The sequence below is a fragment of the Oncorhynchus mykiss genome, chromosome 2 (assembly GCF_057628025.1).
Source record: "Oncorhynchus mykiss isolate SJ-2025 chromosome 2, ASM5762802v1, whole genome shotgun sequence".
Taxonomy (NCBI): domain Eukaryota; kingdom Metazoa; phylum Chordata; class Actinopteri; order Salmoniformes; family Salmonidae; genus Oncorhynchus; species Oncorhynchus mykiss.
Window position 1 is genome coordinate 74,492,002 of NC_143023.1, and position 19,506 is coordinate 74,511,507.

General features: G+C 44.0%; 2 protein-coding genes across 4 annotated transcripts in view; one reads left to right on the forward strand and one right to left on the reverse strand.

Annotated features, from left to right (window-relative positions):
• Positions 1 to 3,388: 3,388 nt before the first annotated feature.
• On the forward strand, positions 3,389 to 13,950 carry LOC110496089 (endosome/lysosome-associated apoptosis and autophagy regulator family member 2-like). Of its 3 annotated transcripts, XM_090207740.1 has the most exons (11): positions 3,389 to 4,442; positions 4,740 to 4,830; positions 5,440 to 5,710; positions 6,123 to 6,241; positions 6,331 to 6,517; positions 10,680 to 10,975; positions 11,126 to 11,217; positions 11,624 to 11,723; positions 12,094 to 12,269; positions 12,371 to 12,531; positions 12,661 to 13,950. In XM_090207740.1, the coding sequence occupies exons 9-10, from the start codon at positions 12,097 to 12,099 to the stop codon at positions 12,444 to 12,446; spliced, it is 249 nt and encodes an 82-aa protein (XP_090063866.1). In that variant the 5' UTR covers positions 3,389 to 4,442; positions 4,740 to 4,830; positions 5,440 to 5,710; positions 6,123 to 6,241; positions 6,331 to 6,517; positions 10,680 to 10,975; positions 11,126 to 11,217; positions 11,624 to 11,723; positions 12,094 to 12,096; the 3' UTR covers positions 12,447 to 12,531; positions 12,661 to 13,950. The 3 variants fall into 3 exon arrangements, with proteins under 3 accessions (XP_090063866.1, XP_090063844.1, XP_090063855.1); XM_090207718.1 differs by lacking the exons at positions 3,389 to 4,442; positions 4,740 to 4,830; positions 5,440 to 5,710; ... (3 more) ...; positions 11,126 to 11,217; positions 11,624 to 11,723 and having other exon boundaries at positions 11,963 to 12,269; XM_090207729.1 differs by lacking the exons at positions 3,389 to 4,442; positions 4,740 to 4,830; positions 5,440 to 5,710; ... (3 more) ...; positions 11,126 to 11,217; positions 11,624 to 11,723 and having other exon boundaries at positions 11,963 to 12,269; positions 12,371 to 12,473; positions 12,661 to 13,229.
• A 61-nt stretch (positions 13,951 to 14,011) lies between these two features.
• LOC110496093 (metabotropic glutamate receptor 3) overlaps positions 14,012 to 19,506 on the reverse strand; it is a 918,426-nt gene continuing 912,931 nt past the window's right edge. The window contains exon 16 of the mRNA XM_090207701.1: positions 14,012 to 19,398. Within this exon, the coding sequence (XP_090063827.1) occupies positions 19,328 to 19,398 (71 nt within the window). The 3' untranslated portion in view covers positions 14,012 to 19,327. The remainder of the gene's footprint in view (positions 19,399 to 19,506) is intronic.

Sequence of the window (19,506 nt, forward strand, 5' to 3'; positions counted from 1 at the left end):
CACCCGCTTACCACATCATGGCACGTTGAGGGCAGCTTGCTTTTCTCTGTTCTCTCCTTCTCTTCCAGCTCTGTGAGAAGCCTTGGCCCAGATGACGGCAGGCCTTGACTGCTGTGTCAACTCTCTGAGACTTTGAGATGGCCAGGTTCAAATTATGGCCGAAGCACCCAAGCCACAGATCTGGGAACTCTTCAAAAGCCTTGATCTTGTTTGTGGTTATACACACCAGGTGTGTCTTGTTGATCCCCCACTCTTCCAGCATATTCTCAAAAAACTCTGATGTTGTGAGCCAAGTGATCTTCTGGGAAGAACTGTGTTTCCAGGAAGTTAGATTCCAGTTGCCAGTCTAGGGTGAGGTAATGGATAGTGAAGCTGATGTAGGGTTGACCACCTCCGCTTTCATTGGTCCAGAGGTCAGTAGTTGCAGCAAATTATGTGCCTTGAGCCAATTTTTTTCAAACATCAGCTTTAACCTGGTTGTACAGGTTTGGGATTTCAGTCTTGGAAAATAATGTTTGTGATGGCACTTTGTCGTGAGGCACGGCAACCTTCATCAGCCTCAGAAATCCAGGCCTCTCAACAATTTGAAATGGCATCATGTCCTTTGCAATGTAATATGAAAGGGCTGCAGTGAGGTCTTGAGCATTTTTTGATGTGGTGCATAAATCCTGTTGCGACTCTAGGAGCAGTATTTTCATTTTTGGAGAAAAAAAAACGTTCCCGTTATAAACGGGATATTATGTCAGGACAAGATGCTAGAATATGCATATAATTGACAGCTTTGGATAGAAAACACTAACGTTTCCAAAACTGTAAAGATATTGTCTGTGAGTATAACAGAACTGATGTTGCAGGCGAAAGCCTGAGAAAAATCCAATCCGGATGTTTGCCTGCTGCACGCCCACTCTGTAAACAAGGGAATAGCAAATGTATATTATTATTATTATTATTATTATTCACACACAATCTTCTGTGTTGCATTTGAGTACATGCAATGACCCCATGCACAATTTACATAAATACAAATGAGTCTTAAGAAGACAGTGATAGTAATTGCAATGAGCCCAACAATTGACATAAATACAGGAGTCTTGTATATAGGAGCCTATTGTGTTTCTCCTGTTGTAACAGTTTTACAACCAAGTCGGCGTCTGACGGATTTTAAATGAACAAAATATGTTGGTTGGGTGACTAAACTACATAACGTGTTATTGTGTGCAATGGGTGAATAGTTTGCAGACACACAATGTAACAAGTGCGCTGAGAATTGGGAAGCAAGTATGGGGAGTGAGTGTTTTAACGAATAAACTAAACAATAAACACAAAACACAAACAACGCACCGACATGAAAGAGTCAACACCTGAGGAAAGAACCAACGGGAGTGACCGATATAAGGAAGATAATCAAGGAGGTGATGGAGTCCATGTGAGTGTCATGAGGCGCTGGTGCACTTGACGATGGTGACAGGTGTGTGGGATAATCAGCAGCCTGATGACCTAGAGGCCGGAGAGGGAGTATACGTGACACAAGACGCATACAGCATCAGAACAACGTGTAGTGTTTTTACAACAGTAGGTTACACTGAAAGCTTCGGTTGACATTATTGACAAGCTATTAGCAAGTTAGACAGACAAACATTACATTTTCCGCCATTTCGAAGTCCCCACAACATGCATTGAGCTAAAAGTTAACTTACCTTGCATTCGCTATAAAGTAGTGGGTGGTGGTCACGAAGATGACTCAAGAGATTTGAAGTGTTGCCCCCTTTCACAGCATTTTTTTGCATGTTTTTTTGCATGTTCTGAGAACAGGGTGACCATCTTTGATTAAGTTTCCCTCAGCACTCTTGAAAAACCAAAAATATGACCATACTTCAGATTTGGTCCTCTTAGAAGACATTTAGCTTGTCCGGGAGCAAGACATCGATGTCCGCAACATGGCTGGTTTTCCCTTTGTAGTCCGTGATTGACCCTGTCACACTGTCTGAGCCGTTGAATTGCGTCTCCACTTTGTCTCTGTACTGACGTTTTGCCTGTTTGATTGCATAAAGGAGGGCATAACTGCACTGTTTGTATTCAACCATATTCCCAATCACCTTGCCATGGTTAAATGTGGTGCTTCCCGCTTTCAGTTTTATGTGAATACTGCCATCTATCCACAGTTTCTGGTTAGGGTAGGTTTTAATAGTCACAGTGGTAACAACATCCCCTACACACTTCCTGATGAACTCAGTCACCGTGTCAGTGTATGCATCAATGTTATTCTCAGAGGCAACCCGGAACATATCCCAGTCCGCATAATCAAAACATGCTTGAAGCATGGATTCTGATTGGTCAGACCAACGTTGAATAGACCTTAGCAAGGGGACTTCCTGTTTGAGTTTCTTTCTATAGGAAGGGAGGAGCAGAATGGAGTCGTGATCTGATTTACTGAAGGGAGGGCGGGGGAAGGCCTAGTAGCCATCCCGGAAGGGAGAGTATACATGGCTATGACTATAATCAAAGATAGTTCTCTTGGGAGGTAATACGGTCTGCATTTGATTGGTGAACCAAACGACTTGAGTTTCTGTACGTTTTCCCAATCAGACCGTGGTCAGTTAATCATGAAACATACAACTCCGTCTTTCTTCTTCCCGGAGTGTTCTTTATTCCTGTTTGTGCGATGTACTGAAAACCCAGGTGGCTGTATGGGCGTGGACAGTATATACAGAGAGAGCCATGATTCTGTGAAACAGTATATGTTACAGTCCCTGTCCCTGATGTCTCTCTGGAAGGAGATTCTCATCCTGAGCTTGTCTACTTTATTGTCCAGGGACTGAAGTTCGTACTAGAATTAATGTTTTGAACACGTTCTTCTTGGCCATGGGCATTCTGCAGTGCCCGGCCAGTTGGAAGCCTCTCGAACTGAGGGTGTAGAGGGTTCGCCAACGACAGCCAGTGCCTTCCTTTTGGTTGTCTTGTGGAACAGACTGCTCAACTGTGCCTGAGGTCGACCTATTACTTTGCTGGCTGTGTTTACTATCCTGGTTGGTTTGCTTTTGCTCCTCACTCTTTAATCACCATACCAGACTGTCATATTAAATGTGAGGATACTCTCCACCAGACTGCTTTACATCCTCTCCAGAACATCCTGGCTGACTCCGAACCCCTTCAATTCCCTGATTTAAAGAGGTTTGCTTTTAAAAAAAAAAAAGTCTACATTCTCTGTAAAGCTCAGCTTGTCATCAATTTGTGGCCCTAGGTATTTAAAACAACCAATCATTTCCACTGTTTGGTCCTTCAGGTAGAGTGGTTGGGACATTGGCAGGTTGTTGCCATTGATGATAAGCTCATTTGTCTTGTCCACATTGACTTGGAGGGCACTTGACCAGCACCATTCTTGAAGGTTGTTGGCCTGTTTAAAATAGCTGTCTGACTTAGCATCTTTAAAAAAAGCCATTACATTCTGTACTGTCACCTAATCAAACATTCTATCTCAAATCTAATATGGTGGAGTATAGAGACAAATAAAAAATAAATAGCTTCACTGTCCAAATATAAACTCAGCAAAAAAAGAAATGTCCTCTTACTGTCAACTGCGTTTATTTTCACAAACTTAACATGTGTAAATAAGACTCAACAACTGAGACATAAACTTAACAGGTTCCACAGACATGTTATTAACACATTAATGGAATAATGTGTCCCTGAACAGAGGGGGGTCAAAATCAAAAGTAACAGTCAGTATCTGGTGTGACCACCAGCTGCATTAAGTACTGCAGTGCATCTCCTCCTCATGGACTGCACAATATTTGCTAGTTCTTTCTGTGAGATGTTATCAACTCTTCCACCAAGGCACCTGCAAGTTCCCGGACATGTCTGGGGGGAATGGCCCCAGCCCTCACCCTCCGATTCAACAGGTCCCAGACGTGCTCAATGGATTGAGATCCGGGCTCTTCGCTGGCCATGGCAGAACATCGACATTCCTGTCTTGCAGGAAATCACACACAGAAAGAGCAGTACGGCTGGTGGCATTGTCATGCTGGAGGGTCATGTCAGGATGAGCCTGCAGGAAGGGTACCACATGAGGGAGGAGGATGTCTTCCCTGTAACGCACAGTGTTGAGATTGCCTGCAATGACAACAAGCTCAGTCCGACGATGCTGTGACACATCGCCCCAGATCATGACGGACCCTCCACCTCCCTCCATATCGATCCCGCTCCAGAGTATTGTCCTCGGTGTAACGCTCATTCCTTCGACAAAAATGCTCATTCCTTCCAAAATGTTGATCTCTTTCTCTCCCTCTCCTCTCCCCATTCTCTCTCTCTCCCAGTGTGTGAGTCGTGTCTGGCAGGTACTGAGCCTGCTGTAGGTTATCAGTTTAAGTGGTGGAATGTTGGACCAGCCAACATGAAGACGTCCTGCATCAACGTGAGAAGCTCCAAGTGTGACGGTATTAACGGTGGGTTGGTGCAGCTGCACTCGCTGAGGTCTAGAGGGCACTGTTGCTCTTTACTGTTGTTGACATGTTCCTCTTAGGCTATGGGGTAAGAGGAACAACCCTCCTGGAAAGCTGCTGATATGCAGGCTTTTACCGCAGGATTAGAATAAAGAGAGACTATCTCTCCAGATGGAGGGTTGGGTACCCCTGCCTTCAGCAAAATGCATAGGTGGGCCATGAGACACATTTGAGTTAGTCAGGGAAGACCCTGTTGTGTGTGTGTGTGTATCTGTTCTGATATGTATGTATCTCCCTCAGGTTGGGAGGTAGCGGGGAATCATATCTGCAGTGGCGCACGGGGCTCTGATAATGACTACCTCATCCTCAACCTCCACGTACCTGGCTTCAAGTGAGTCTGTTAACCTCAATCTGTCTGTCAGTCTCTCACTCTCTTCCCGTCTCCTTCTTGATCTCTCTTAATTTGTGTGTGTGTCCATCCTCAGGCCTCAGTAACAAGTGTAGGGACAGAGTTTAGCCATATCATCTTTGAGTTTGACATGGTGTGTTCAGCTGACTGTGAGCTGTACTTTATGATGGTGAGAACAGCACAAGATAAAGAAAAACCCACACTCACTGCAAACTACACAGTAGCATATACACAAGTGTGTGGGCATTTCTATTCTTTTAATATGACTTTTGTAATTGGCAACTGGAAAATAGTTGGACATGTGTAAACTACTTTTGAATGTGTAAAGGAAATGACATCACTGTGTGTAGGATATAAACAGGAAGAGAATGATGGTGGTGGAGTTGTGGGAGGGCAGTAAGGTCAGACAGTCACACACATACATCGTGACCAAGAACACCTCTGTATCATACACATAGGCCTTCCAGAGGACCAACCAAGACTCTGACGTCAGTACACAGACACACAATGCAGTAACACACACACACAATGCAGTAACACAGACACCCAATTCTATACTAATAGAGCACTTTCTCTCTTTCTCTCCTCCAGGTGCGTCAGAATGTGAACGGCATGGTGCATATCTACTCCATCTCAGTGAGTAACACGGTAGACGGTGTGTCGTCAGAGTGTCAGGCCTGTGCCCTTCTCTCCCAACCCTCCGGCTCGCTGTGTGTCCCCTGCCCTCCAGGACACTACATACACACACTCACACACACACCAGCCAGTGCACAGAGTGCCCCCCAACACACACCTCACCTCACATAACACCCAGAGCCCAGAGGTCTGCAAACCCTGTGGACCATCCAGCAAGAGTAACAAGGTGTGTGTGTGTGTGGACGTGTTTAGCTATCCTTGCGGAGACCCGAAGTCCCCACAAGAATAGTAAACAAACAAAAATTGGACCAATTGGGGACACAATGCTATTTCTAGGGGGTTTAGGGTTAAGGTTAGAGTTAGGGTTAGAATTACGTTTAGGGTTAGGAGCTAGGGTTAGGGTTAAGGTTAGGTTTTTGGGTTAGGGTTAGGGTAAGGGTAAGAATACGGGTGAGGGAAAATAGGATTTTGAATGGGACTGAATTGTGTGTCCACACAAGGTTAGCTGTACAAGACTGTGTGTGTGTGAAGGTGGGTCGAGCTTGGTGAAGAAAAGTGTGTGTCCATTGTTTCTTCCACAAGTTGCATAATAGTGCACAACTGAATGTTTGTGTGTTTTTCCTACTCTGATAACAAAGGGTCTCAGAGTTTTGACTATAGTTCTCTCGGCTCTGTTGGAACACTGATGAACAGACCCAGTTTTACCTCTAAAGGAACTAAGTACTACCACCTCTTCAACATCAGCCTCTGTGGAGAGGTACGCAGGCACACGCACACACACATTGATGAACAATATTTTCAACCTACAATTACATTGTGATCCTGAATTGAGCTTCAATTTCTCAGGATAGGAGGGCTGTGTGTACAGATAATGTGACTGTGCTATCCAGCGCCGACTCTCAGAGAGAGACAGGGGAATCAGCCAATGTGGTGGAGAGTTTCATCTGTCAATCAACCATCATCCCCTCCAGTGGGCGGGGCTTCCGCACAGCACTATCCTCCCAGTCCATCAGCTCAGCAGACACGTTCTTGGGTGAGTACACACAACAACACACTTTCCTTGTAACCTGATGCCAGTCTTTGGCACTGGTATAGAATAGGTGTTGTTTGATTGATTAATGGACAGGGTTGGGGAGTAACGGATTACATGAAAACTAATCCGCTACGTTACCAGCAAAAATATTGTAATCAGATTACATATACATTTGAAAATCTAGATTACTTCTTGGATTACTTTTCAATTCAGAAAGGATGTTTGCGAGACATTGTTTGCGGACACCTTTCTGTTTTCTCAATGACATTCTAATCAGCATTGATAAAAAGGGTCACAAGTTTAAGTAGGTTCTGCCTGAGCGAGTCTGACCACTACGGGGCGGCAGGGTAGCCTAGTGGTTAGAGCGTTGGACTAGTAACCGGAAGGTTGCAAGTTCAAACCCCCAAGCTGACAAGGTACAAATCTGTCATTCTACCCCTGAACAGGCAGTTAACCCACTAAGAATTTGTTCTTAACTGACTTGCCTAGTTAAATAAAGGTAAAAAAATATATATATATCAGAGACCACTGATGACACAGCAAATGTGTTTGATGGATCGCAGAAAAAGTGCAGGAATAGGCTACAGTTCAAGCTAAGCAATGGTGCGACTGCTGTCGGCATCCAAAGATGCTTGAATAAACGCTTAGCGGTAAGGATGACACCAGTGGTGTCGTACCTTATCACTTATTATTGACATCTACATAGCGCATTGATGTGAATCACATTGCTACTCTCTCATTTACCTATTTGCAGCTTACGGATTGTGGTTGTTGTGGATGGCTGTTCACAAATGTATATATTTATTATCATTTTTTTTTATTTTTGAAACCTTTTATTAAAATAGGCAAGTCAGTTAAAAACAAATTCTTATTTACAATGATGGCCTTCACTGGCCAAACCCGGACGACACTGGACCAATTGTGCACCAACCTATGGGACTCCCAATCACGGCCGGTTGTGATACAGCTTGGATTCAAACCAGGGTGTCTGTAGTGACGCCTCTAGCACTGAGAGGTGCACCACTCGGGAGCCCTAACCCAATAATGGTTGAATTGAAGAAGTTTAAGCTGCCTATCAATCATTATTTTTGCAATCAGCTGACAGCCGGTGAAAAATGCCCTCTTGCAAACGCTGCATGGTGCAGGTCCCAGCCTATGAAATACAAATGTGAGGGAGTTCTAAACTTCTCCACGGTATTGTGCTCCAAACTGTCAAAAACTAGTTTCATTTAAGAAGACCACGAGTGGGGCTTTTATTGCTCAATCTAATTATTGCTGGAAAAGGCCTAACAGACACATGCTCAAACTCGTGCACTTTTGATAGTCTTAAAAGGAGCGATCTGAATTTTTTTTGGACTTATAAATAAATGAATGATATACACTACCAGTCAAAATTTTTAGAACACCTAACACCACTACATTGTAGAATAATAGTGAAGACATCAAAACTTTGAAATAACACATATGGAATCATGTAGTAACCAAAACAGTGTTACACAAATCAAAATATATTTGAGATTCTTCAAATTGCCACCCTTTGCCTTGATGACAGCTTTGGACACTCTTGGCATTCTCTCAACCAGCATCATGAGATAGTCACCTGCATTTTAATTAACAGGTGTGCCTTGTTAAAAGTTCATTTGTGGTATTTCTTTCCTTAATGTGTTTGAGCCAATCAGTGGTGTTTTGACAAGGTAGGGATGGTATACAGAAGATAGCCCTGTTTGGTAAAAGACCAAGACCATATTATGGCAAGAAAAGCTCAAATAATTAAAGAGAAACAACAGTCCATCATTACTTTAAGACATGAAGGTCAGTCAACTTCGGAAAAGTGCAGTCGCATATCCATCGTGCGCTATGATGAAACTGGCTCTAATGAGGCCCTCCACAGGAATGGAAGACCTAGAGTTACCTCTGCTGCAGAGGATAAGTTCATTAGAGTTACCAGCCACAGAATTTGCAGCCCAAATAAATGCTTCAGAGTTCAAGTAACAGACACATCTCAACATCAACTGTTCAGAGGAGACTGTGTGAATCAGGCCTTCATGGTTGAATTGCTGCAAAGAAACCACTACTAAAGGACACCAATAATAAGAAGAGACTTGCTTGGGCCAAGATACACACACAATGGACATTAGACCGGTGGAAATCTGTCCTTTGGTCTAGAGTCCAAATTGTAGACTTTTGGTTCCAACCGCCGTGTCTTTGTGAACCTCCGTGTGGGTGAACGGATGATCTCCGCGTGTGTATTTCCCACCGTAAAGTATGGAGGAGGAAGTGTGATGGTGTGGGGGTGCTTTGCTGGTGACACTGTCTGTGATTTATTTAGAATTCAAGGCACACTAAATCTACATGGCTACCACAGCATTCTGCAGCGATATGCCATCCCATCTGGTTTGCGCTTAGTGGGATTATCATTTGTTTTTCAACAGGACAATGACCCAACACACCCCCAGGCTGTATAAGGGCTATTTTACCAGGAAGGAGAGTGATGGAGTGCTGTAGCAGATGACCTGGCCTCCACAATCCCCCGACCTCAACCAAATTGAGACTGTTTGGGATGATTTGGACCGCCGAGTGAAGGAAAAGCAGCCAACAAGTATTCAGCATATGTGGGAACTCCTTCAAGACTGTTGGAAAAGCAATCCAGATGAAGCTGGTTGAGAGAATGCCAAGTGTGTGCAAAGCTGTCATTAAGGTAAAGGGTGGCTATTTGAAGAATCTCAAATATAAACACTGTTTTGATTTTTCATGGTTACTACATGATTCCTCGTGTGTTATTTCATAGTTTTGATGTCTTCACTATTACTCTACAATATAGTAAAAATAAAGAAAAACCCTTGGATGAGTAGTTGTTCTAAAAATTTTGACAGGTAGTGTATATCCATCCACTGATTCTTGAATGCCTAATGAGCTTTGTTCAACTGTCACACTCCATGAGAACCGAACATATAAAGTTGTTTTACTCCAATGTTTGCAAACATTGTAAATGTACACAAACACTGTGTGGCCTAAAAATAAGGTTAAAACAATACTTTTTATTTAATGGATGGTCAGTCCTTGCATCCATTACTCTGTCTATTAATCTGAGAGTAATCAGTTTTTTACCAAAACAGAGGCAGGGTGAGGCTTTGTTATTGTTTCAACTGTAGATTCACCCTTTAAACGGCTGCAAATGATTGAGATATCAAAGCGTCACCAACAAAACACGCAAACAATAGGCCTATACAGTGGGGCAAAAAAGTATTTAGTCAATCACCAATTGTGCAAGTTCTCCCACTTAAAAAGATGAGAGAGGCCTGTAATTTTCATCATAGGTACACTTCAACTATGACAGACAAAATGAGGGGAGGCTTGCAAGCCGAAGAATACCATCCCAGCCGTGAAGCACAGGGGGTGGCAGCATCATGTTGTGGGGGTGGCAGCATCATGTTGTGGGGGTGCTTTGCTGCAGGAGGGACTGGTGCACTTCACAAAATAGATGGCATCATGAGGATGGAAAATGATGTGGATAAATTGAAGCAGCATCTCAAGACATCAGTCAGGAAGTTAAAGCTTGGTTGCAAATGGGTCTTCCAAATGGAAAATGACCCCAAGCATACTCCCAAAGTTGTGGCAAAATGGCTTAAGGACAACAAAGTCAAGGTATTGGTGTGGCCATCACAAAGCTCTGATCTCAATCCTATAGAAAATTTGTGGGCAGAACTGAAAATGCGTGTGCGAGCAAGGAGGCCTAAAAACCCGATTCAGTTACCAGCTCTGTCAGGAGGAATGTGCCAAACCCAACCTATTGTGGAAAGCTTGTGGAAGGCTACCCGAAATGTTTGACCCAAGTTAAACAATTTAAAGGCAATGCTACCAAATACTAATTGAGTGTATGCAAACTTCTGACCCACTGGCAATGTGATGAACAAAATAAAAGCTGAAATATATCATTCTCTCTACTATTATTCTGACATTTCACATTCTTAAAATAAAGTGGTGATCCTAATTTACCTAAGACGGGGCATCTTTACTAGCATTAAATGTCAGTAATTGTGAAAAACTGAGTTTAAATGTATTTGTTTAAATGTATTTGGCTAAGGTGTATGTAAACTTCTGACTTCAATTGTATATAATATTAAATTCAACTTTATCATGTGTGTTCCTGCTCTCTCCCCAGGACACGCTGTATGTGTAGAATGAACCAAAGCTGTGTAAAGGAGGGGTGTCCCTCCCAGAGAACAAGACCTCTCCGTGTAATAGCATGGACTTCTTGGTACAGATGGGGTCGGCGATAGGAGCATTCATTAGAAAGTACCTAGTACCTGTAATGGATTACATTTAGAAAGTAACCTTCCCAACCCTGTTGATGGCTGAATGTGTGTAGGAGCACCAGTGGCCTCTGGATGGAGTGAAGGCAAGACCAGACTTGTTCCATAAGACCACCAACAAAGTCCTAAATGCAAACTTCTACCAGTAGGTTTATGTTCTCTACATCCTAAAACACATTCTAAAACAACCTCTTCTGTGGATACTGTTATTGGGGCCCAGCTAGTAGTTTTTAGTAGCTCTTACACAGTAGTACCCTGCTGTTTTTTCACCATATGTTGTGTTTCTATTGATTAGTTCTCTAGGGCAACCTCGGCATGTGAAGCGGGTCGTAATGTGGTGGTGACACTTCGCTGTAACTCGGATAGGAGCTCACAAGGAGAACTCAGGTACCCAGGTACTTCCTGTCTGTCTGGCTCCTTCCCGCTCCTCTTCCCCCTCTCTCTTTCTCTCTTTTCCTCTTTCTGTCTTTCTCAGAAACTGCAGCCTCAATGGAGTTTTCTACTAAAAGGAGCGACTTGAAAGAAGTCCAAGCTCGAAATGAACTGCAAACTGAATTCACAGAAAATCTGAATCCTCTTGTGACTGTCAAATTAGTATGGAGTAGTTTGTTTTTACTCCCAGGCAGCTAGTTATCTAACTCTGTGTGATGGGGCTGCAGGCTGGGGGAATGAAGGAAGCTGAAAACAAACATGGATTTAGCATTCAGATTTGATTAGATTAAATCTCATTGAGACTGTCCTTATAAAGTAATGGTTACATACATAACAGTTACGGTATGTTTCTCTGTTGTAGTCAGTGTCCGGCTGGGAGATGTGACTGCTGTACCTCGAGGGCGTGTCCTCAGTGTACCGCCACGGACTACCACCAGATAGACAGCCTGCAAGGGAGATGTGTGCGTGTGTTATACTTACCATTCTCTATGTTCAGTTATAAACCGGGTGGTTCGAGCCCTGAATGCTGATTGGCTGAAAGCCGTGGTATATCAGACCATATACCACGCGTATGACCAAAACATTATTATTACTGTTCTAATTACGTTGGAAACCAGTTTATAATATCAATAAGGCTCCTCTGGGGTTTGTGGTATATGGCCAATACACCACGGCTAATGGCTGTATCCAGGCACTCCACATTGCGTTGTGCATAAGAACAACCCTTAGACGTGGTATATTGCCATATACCACATCCCCCCAGGCCTTATTGCTTAATTCTATAATATTAAATTCAACTTGATGCTTTGTGTGTTCCTGCACTCTCCCCAGAACATGCTGTACGTCTGGAATGAACCAAAACTGTGTAAAGGAGGGGTGTCCCTCCCGGAGAACAAGACCTGGCCGTGTAATAGCATGGACTTCTTGGTAAAGATGGGGGCGGCGATAGGAGTATTCACCGCTGCACTGCTCTTCATCACCTGCTACTTCTGGAAGAAGAACAAGAGGTAGGAACTGATTCAGTCCTTCACCCCATTAATTAATTCATACTTCTGGAAGAACAAGTACTGTAGGTTGACTTTTCTAAGTCTCTTCCTGTCTCTGATAGGCTGGAGTATAAGTCCTCTAAGCTGGTGATGTCGTCCAATAAGGAGTGTGAACTGCCAGTGGTTGGACAGCTGTGATGGAGGGAGGGAGAGGTGGAGGACGAGGTAGTCTACTCCAAAAAAAACATCACTGTTACGCAAACTCAAAGCCATCACATCTAGGGTAAAAACTACGCAGAAATCAAACTACATTGCCTACGTGTGTGCATTCATTTGCAAGTGCAGAATCTGTTTCTCTCTTGGTAATGCTAGATCCCGGACTAACGTGTGTATCTGTCTATTTCATCCACAGGGAAACAGAGAAAGTTATGAAACTGAACAGTTGAACTACACACAGTCAAACGGATTGGTGTTGGGGGTGAAGAAAGAGGAAAGAGAACAGGGAGAGAGACCAACCCCTCAGAGACTTTTTCAACAGATCACCCCTGTTGAGTGTTTGAAACCTTAACATACATACTACAGGAGGTTGGTGGCACCTTAATGGGGGAGGAGGGTTTCGTGGTAAAGGTTGGAGTGGAATAGCATGAAATACATCAAACATGGTTTCCATGTGTTTGATGTCAGTCCATTCGCTCCGTTCCGGCCATTACTATGAGCTGTCCTCCCATCAGCAGCCTCCTGTGATACATACACACATGCAGAGTACACACACCCCCTGAGAGAACACACACCCATAATGTACGCGCACTGACACAAACACATGTGAAAGGACATTACACCCTTCTTTCATTATCTCTGGATTGTTGGTATATGGATGGCATGATTTAAGAGGGTGTGTATGGTGTGGTATATGGGTGGTGTAATTTAAGAGGGTGTGTATGGTGTGGTATATGGGTGGTGTAATTTAAGAGGGTGTGTATGGTGTGGTATATGGCTGGCATGATTTAAGAGGGTGTGTATGGTGTGGTATATGGGTGGTGTAATTTAAGAGGGTGTGTATGTGGTATATGGCTGGCATGATTTAAGAGGGTGTGTATGGTGTGGTAAATGGGTGGTGTAATTTAAGAGGGTGTGTATGTTGTGGTATATGGGTGATGTAATTTAAGACGATGTGTGTGGTATATGGGTCGTGTAGAGTCTAAATGTGGGATGTTTTTGTGCTATTTTCCGTCACTCTGTTATCAGGTTGCTTTGGTGGCCATGTTGTTTTTATTCAGGTGTTTTGCCATCTGAGACCAACTTCACACCAACCCTTAAACTAATAATCTGGATATGAGGAAAGAAAGTGTTCCACGTGCCCTCTGAAAGGCTTGGTGGGATGTTCTTTCTGTCCAATCCTTTGAGATAGAAGTGCACACATAGCCCTAGATACCCGGCCGACTTACACACACACACACCCTTGTACAGTCTCATCTCAGTCTGACCAGCACCGTCCGTGAGCAGTGACACATTTGATCTGTCTGGTTTGTTTTAGGGGGGCTGTGTAGGCTTTGGGATACCATGGTGATGTTGAAGAGGGAGTGTCCCTCACCCTCTCCTAGTTCAGTCAGGCGTGGCGATGTTACATTATGCATACGATGATATGATTCTGACCTTCTTTCTGTTATTTCAAGTTAAATAAATTGTTTGTGTACACTTTGAATCTGTCCCTTCACTTCTAATGAAGGTCCTGCACACACAAAAAACAGCAAACAACACAGGCGTATCATTTGTTATGGTTTATTATGATGTCGTCATGTCTTCATTATTGCACGCATCATGAGCTCTATTGCTTTGTGATTGGCCAGTCCAAAGAGGTCAGGGTTCACCTTGACTCCAGATTGTGGAGTAGGGTGAAATTGTCCCTAACCACTGATCTAGGGTCAGATACATTGTCATCCTCTAATGGTTACAGTTAGAATTGAGGATCTGATCCTAGATCTGTGCTTATTGGAGCAACTTCTACCTCGACTCCGGAATGTTCTGGCCTGTTCCTTTAACATCTGGGAAACACTGGTTAATTCCAGTTTAGAATACGCTGTGAAAGCGAACACATTTGTTAACATTATTAAAGACCCCTTTGGACACACTTGGTACCATTAAAATTGACACTGATAATGGTAAAACACTGACTTAACATCACTGTTCTGTTGTACTGATCTACATTGCTAGTGAATGACCAGTCACTTTCATAGCCTATTATCATATGTACACATTACAATGCCTGTCATCTGTTGGTCAAGCTAAGTAGTAGTCTTTCAAAGGGAGTATGCCTCATATCTCTCCCTCTCCATCTCTTCCATCTCCTCAAGGCTCCTGTTGTGACAGCCCCATGTCCTTGGCTTGTATATGAGTCCGGCTCTGTTTCCGTGTGCTTGGCCTGTTGGAGTGGGCTCATAGAACCCTTCTTGGCATGATGTGTTGCAGTGGGCTCAGTATCTGTACAGAGCCTGTCTTAAGCTATCTTGGCTCAGACAAGTACACCAGCAAAGTTTCACAAGATGAGAGAAGGGAGACTGGCGTGGGTGACAGAGAAAGATGGGGAGACAAAGGCTGGGAGTGAGATGGAGAGGTGGGATGTGGAGAGAAGGGTTGGCTGAGAGAGGGCGTTTTCCACCAAGTCCCGTCATTAGAGAGCCGGTGTAGTAAGATTGAATCCTACTACACCGGCTCTGACGCTCGTCGGATGTGGCAGGGCTTGAAAACTATTATGGACTACAAAGGGAAACCCAGACGCGAGCTGCCCAGTGACGCGAGCCTACCAGACAAGCTAAATGCCTTTTACGCTCGCTTCGAGGCAAGCAACACTGAAGCATGCACGAGAGCACCAGTGTTTTGGATGAATGTGTGATAAAGCTCGCGGTAGCCAATGTGAGCAAGACCTTTATTAAACAAGTCAACATTCACAAAGCCAGATGGACGTGTACTCAAAGCATACGCGGACCAACTGGCAAGTGTCTTCACTGACATTTTCAACCTCTAAATGACTGAGTCTGTAATACCTACATGTTTCAAGGAGACCACCATAGTCCCTGTGCTCAAAGAAGAGAAGGTAACCTGCCTACATGATTACTGCCCTGTAGCACACTACGTCGGTAGCCATGAAGTGCTTTGAAAGGCTGGTCATGGCTCACATCAACAGCATCCTCCCAGACACCCTAGACCCACTCCAATTTGCATACCACCCCAACAGATCCACTGATGCCTCAATCGCACTTCACATTGCCCTTTGCCACCTGGATAAAAGGAACCCCTATGTGAGAATGCTGTTCATTGACTACTTATCAGCGTTCAACACCATAGTGCCCACAAAGTTCATCAGTAAGGACCGTGGTACTAAACATCTCCCTCTGCAACTGGATCCTGGACTTCCTGACAGGCCGCCCCCAGGTGGTAAGGGTAGGCAACAACACGTCTGCCACGCTGATCCTCAACACTGGGGCCCCTCGGGTGTGTACTTAGTCTCCTCCTGTACTCCCTGTTCACCCACGACTGCGTGGCCAAACACGACTCCAACATCACCATTAAGTTTGCTGACGACACAGTGGTAGGCCTGATCACCGACAACATTTAGCCAGCCTATAGGTAGGAGGTCAGAGAACTGGCAGTGTGGTGCCAGGACAACAACCTCTCCCTCAATGACAAAGGAGCTGATGGAAAAAGGAAAAAGCGGGCTGAACAGGCCCCCATTAACATCAACGGGGCTGTCGTGGAGCAGGTCGTGAGTTCCTTGGTGTCCACATCACCAACAATCTATCATAGTCCAAACACACCAAGACAGTAGTGAAGAGGGCACGACAAAACCTTTTCCCCCTCAGGAGACTGAAAAGATTTGGTATGGGTCCCCAAATCCTCAAAGTTCTACAGCTGCACCATCAATAGCATCCTGACCGGTTGAATCACTGCCTGGTATGGCAACTGCTTGGCATCTGACCATAAGGCACTACAGAGGGTAGTGCGTACGGCCCAGTACATCACTGGGGCCAAGCTTCATGTAATCCTGGACCTATATAATAGGCAGTGTCAGAGGAAAACCCATAATATTGTCAGAGACTCCAGTCACCCAAGTCACTGTTTTCTCTGCTACAGTACGGCAAGCGGTACCGGAGCGCCAAGTCTACCCGCTGTATATAGCCTCATTATTGTTATGTTATTGTGTTTTTATTATGTTTTACTTTAGTTTATTTGGTAAATATTTTCTTAACTCTTCTTGAACTGCACTGTTGGTTAAGGGCTTGTAAATAAACATTTCACGGTAAGGTCTACTGTGCACTTGTAGTCAGCGCATGTGACAAATAAAGTTTGATTTGAACTTGTGTGAATCAACATCCCCCACCTCTGTTCTTCATGCTTGACTCCCCCATCCCACTCTATCAGAACAAAAGGAATTGTGAAAGTGGATGTTGCAGTGGTTTGCTATAGTGATGTGCAATGCGGGGAGGGAATAGGAGGGTCTAGTATCTGGTGGGTGCAAGGCTGGGGAGTGAATGCATAAGCCTAGGGACAACAAAGCCTCCCAATCTCTGAGCTGTATGTATGTTAGTGTGTGTCTGGGCTGAACAATACTGCTCTGCCTCCTGGGCCATGGGATGCTTTTACATAATCCAGGTCCTCTCGGCCTGCTGCAACACACACACAAACTTCTTTAGGTTCCGCTCAATCACAGAAACGCTCTCTCCCTCTTTGTGTCTGTCTTTCACTATTGCAAAGACTTTGGGGAAATTTTTGACAGGCTCACTGCGTCAGAGGTGCAACACCGGTTATTACACCCCAGGAAATCCTGTTAGCAGAGAGGGGTGTGGCCTCATTCTCCTGGACTCCACTTCCTTAATGTTTCACACTACGGAAAAGTGGGATGAAGAAAAGAAGACGAGGCGACCAGGATAGGAATCCTTTTGAGATGCATAAAAAATAACTTCCTCCCACCTGATTTTATATACACAATGAGACCGGGGGAGGCTATAGTAACACCGGGAGTAGGATGACTTTAACCACAGACACTGCTCTAAGGTCAGTTTTACATCTTTACCCCTACTGGTTAAGGTTAGGATTGGTGGACTGTAAACGGATCCTAGATCTGTGCCTATAAGGACAACCTCTACCTGGAGCATAAGCCTAGCAGACACACAGCGTATAGCGGTTAATAGAACATCACATGACTACAGGACACATTGACATGGGAGAACGCACTACCCATTGGTTTAAAGGATGCTGGGAAGATGTGTGTTCAGCTAGACTTGTTTGCAGCAAAGTCTTTTCTACAAACCGTGCTTGTGGAATGATTTCAAAGAATGTTTGTAAATGCTAAATTAAACATCAGTGACATTGCATCAACAATGTTTCTTTAATATTGACAGTTAAGACTTGGAAAGAGTCACTTTTAATGAACTACCTTGAGTTGTCACACTGATGCTAACGTTTGATGCGGAAATACCAGTTAAATAGAAACGTTGTTGTTGTACACACGTCTGTTACTATGGCCATAGTGGCTGTCCCATGGAATTAGAATGAGTAGAAGGAACATTCCAGTTCAAAACCACAGTCCATATTGGGTGGACTGGCTGCCATATTGGGAAAGTTCAATACATATTTGATACTATTCTGCTATAATAAGAGCAAATGTGTGATTCAACATACTATATGAATTAGAGACTACGTCCGTCCGTTCCAGCCATTCTATTCCTATGGGCTAGTCAACACTCACAGAGCTTCATCCACAGTCAGTCCACAGTAGTGGGAATCCTACTGGAGTTACATAATACTGTCAACATTGTGCTGTTCCAACCATCAGTAATTATATATACAAATATACAGATACAACATACAAATGCATACTGACTGGGTTATTACAATGAGACCTACAAAAAAAGCACAAGAGTAGAAAGTCTGTGGGCTATTGCAGGTGAGGCTGTTGCAGCCACTACTCGTACAGAACATCTGTTTTCAGACACACCTAACACACACACACACACACACACACACACACACACTCCTATCACAACTCTAACCTCACAGGCCACATTGTGTGCACGAGTGTTGCAAAATAAATGGACACATACAGTATATATTATTCAATAATTTCGTACGCACCGCTCACGCGCTTGAACGAGCGTCTGCATAGCCACACGCTAAAATAGAACTTGGTTCTATTTGAGACGCTCCACGGACTGCAAGTCCCCTCCTTATTGAATATCAGGAAGATACAGACCCACGTGGATGCTTGACAAACACAGGAGGAGAGATTAATTAAATATAACAAAACTAAGTAGGTTTTCATTTTTTATCTGTGGATTAATCGTCAGAGTAGAGAAACAAGATTTTGTATGACTCCGGGTCAAAATGTTAAAGTTAGAAGACCATATGCATGTCAGGTAAAATATCAACCCAATGTGCATCTCCCAGGACTAACTAGCAGTCTCAACAGCTAGCTAGCTAAATGTCCATGAATGTTTCGACCTGCCTCCAAATTAATATAGTTTGGTTTTGATATTTCAACCTGCATGTCACGATCGCGTCTGGTGTGGATGTACAAAATCAACATGCGCGCAATGGCACATGCAGACGCACACACGTGGCCGGTGATGTCAGCATTACCTATCACAACCCTAACACACACACACACAACACACTCCTATCACAACCCTAACACACACAACACACTCCTATCACAACACACTCCTATCACAACCCTAACACACAACACACTCCTATCACAACCCTAACACACATACACAACACACTCCTATCACAACCCTAACACAGTTATAAATAAATTAACACAGCCTTTTAACAAAGCTATCAAAAACAAAGCGTCAAAAAATCCTCCTACAAATTTTCTCTTGTTCTTTTGTATGTCTACAACAATGTTGATTCCATGATATGTACAGCACTAGAAAATAATTTAATCATAATGCACACTTTCTACAGACATGAAATGGTACTGTGCTAGTCCACGTGGTGGGAGAGGGGACAGGGGGGCACAATGTGTGCCTATTGACTAAGTCTCTGGGGGGTGGGGATAGAGAGGTGAGTGGGTGGGGTCACAGAGAGGAAGTGGTGGAGTCAACAATTTCTCTCCCATTACACACAGTCGGTACATACTGGGCACTCACTGATGTGTGTGTGTGTGTGTGTGTGTGTGTGTGTGTGTGTGTGTGTGTGTGTGTGTGTGTGTGTGTGTGTGTGTGTGTGTGTGTGTGTGTGTGTGTGTGTGTGTGTG

Bases quoted from the DNA above. Each gene is read 5' to 3' on its own strand.
- LOC110496089 (XM_090207718.1), top strand. From the start codon at position 12,064: ATGCTTTGTGTGTTCCTGCACTCTCCCCAGAACATGCTGTACGTCTGG. The intron at 12,270-12,370 runs GTAGGAACTGAT...TGTCTCTGATAG, and splicing joins TTCTGGAAGAAGAACAAGAG to GCTGGAGTATAAGTCCTCTA.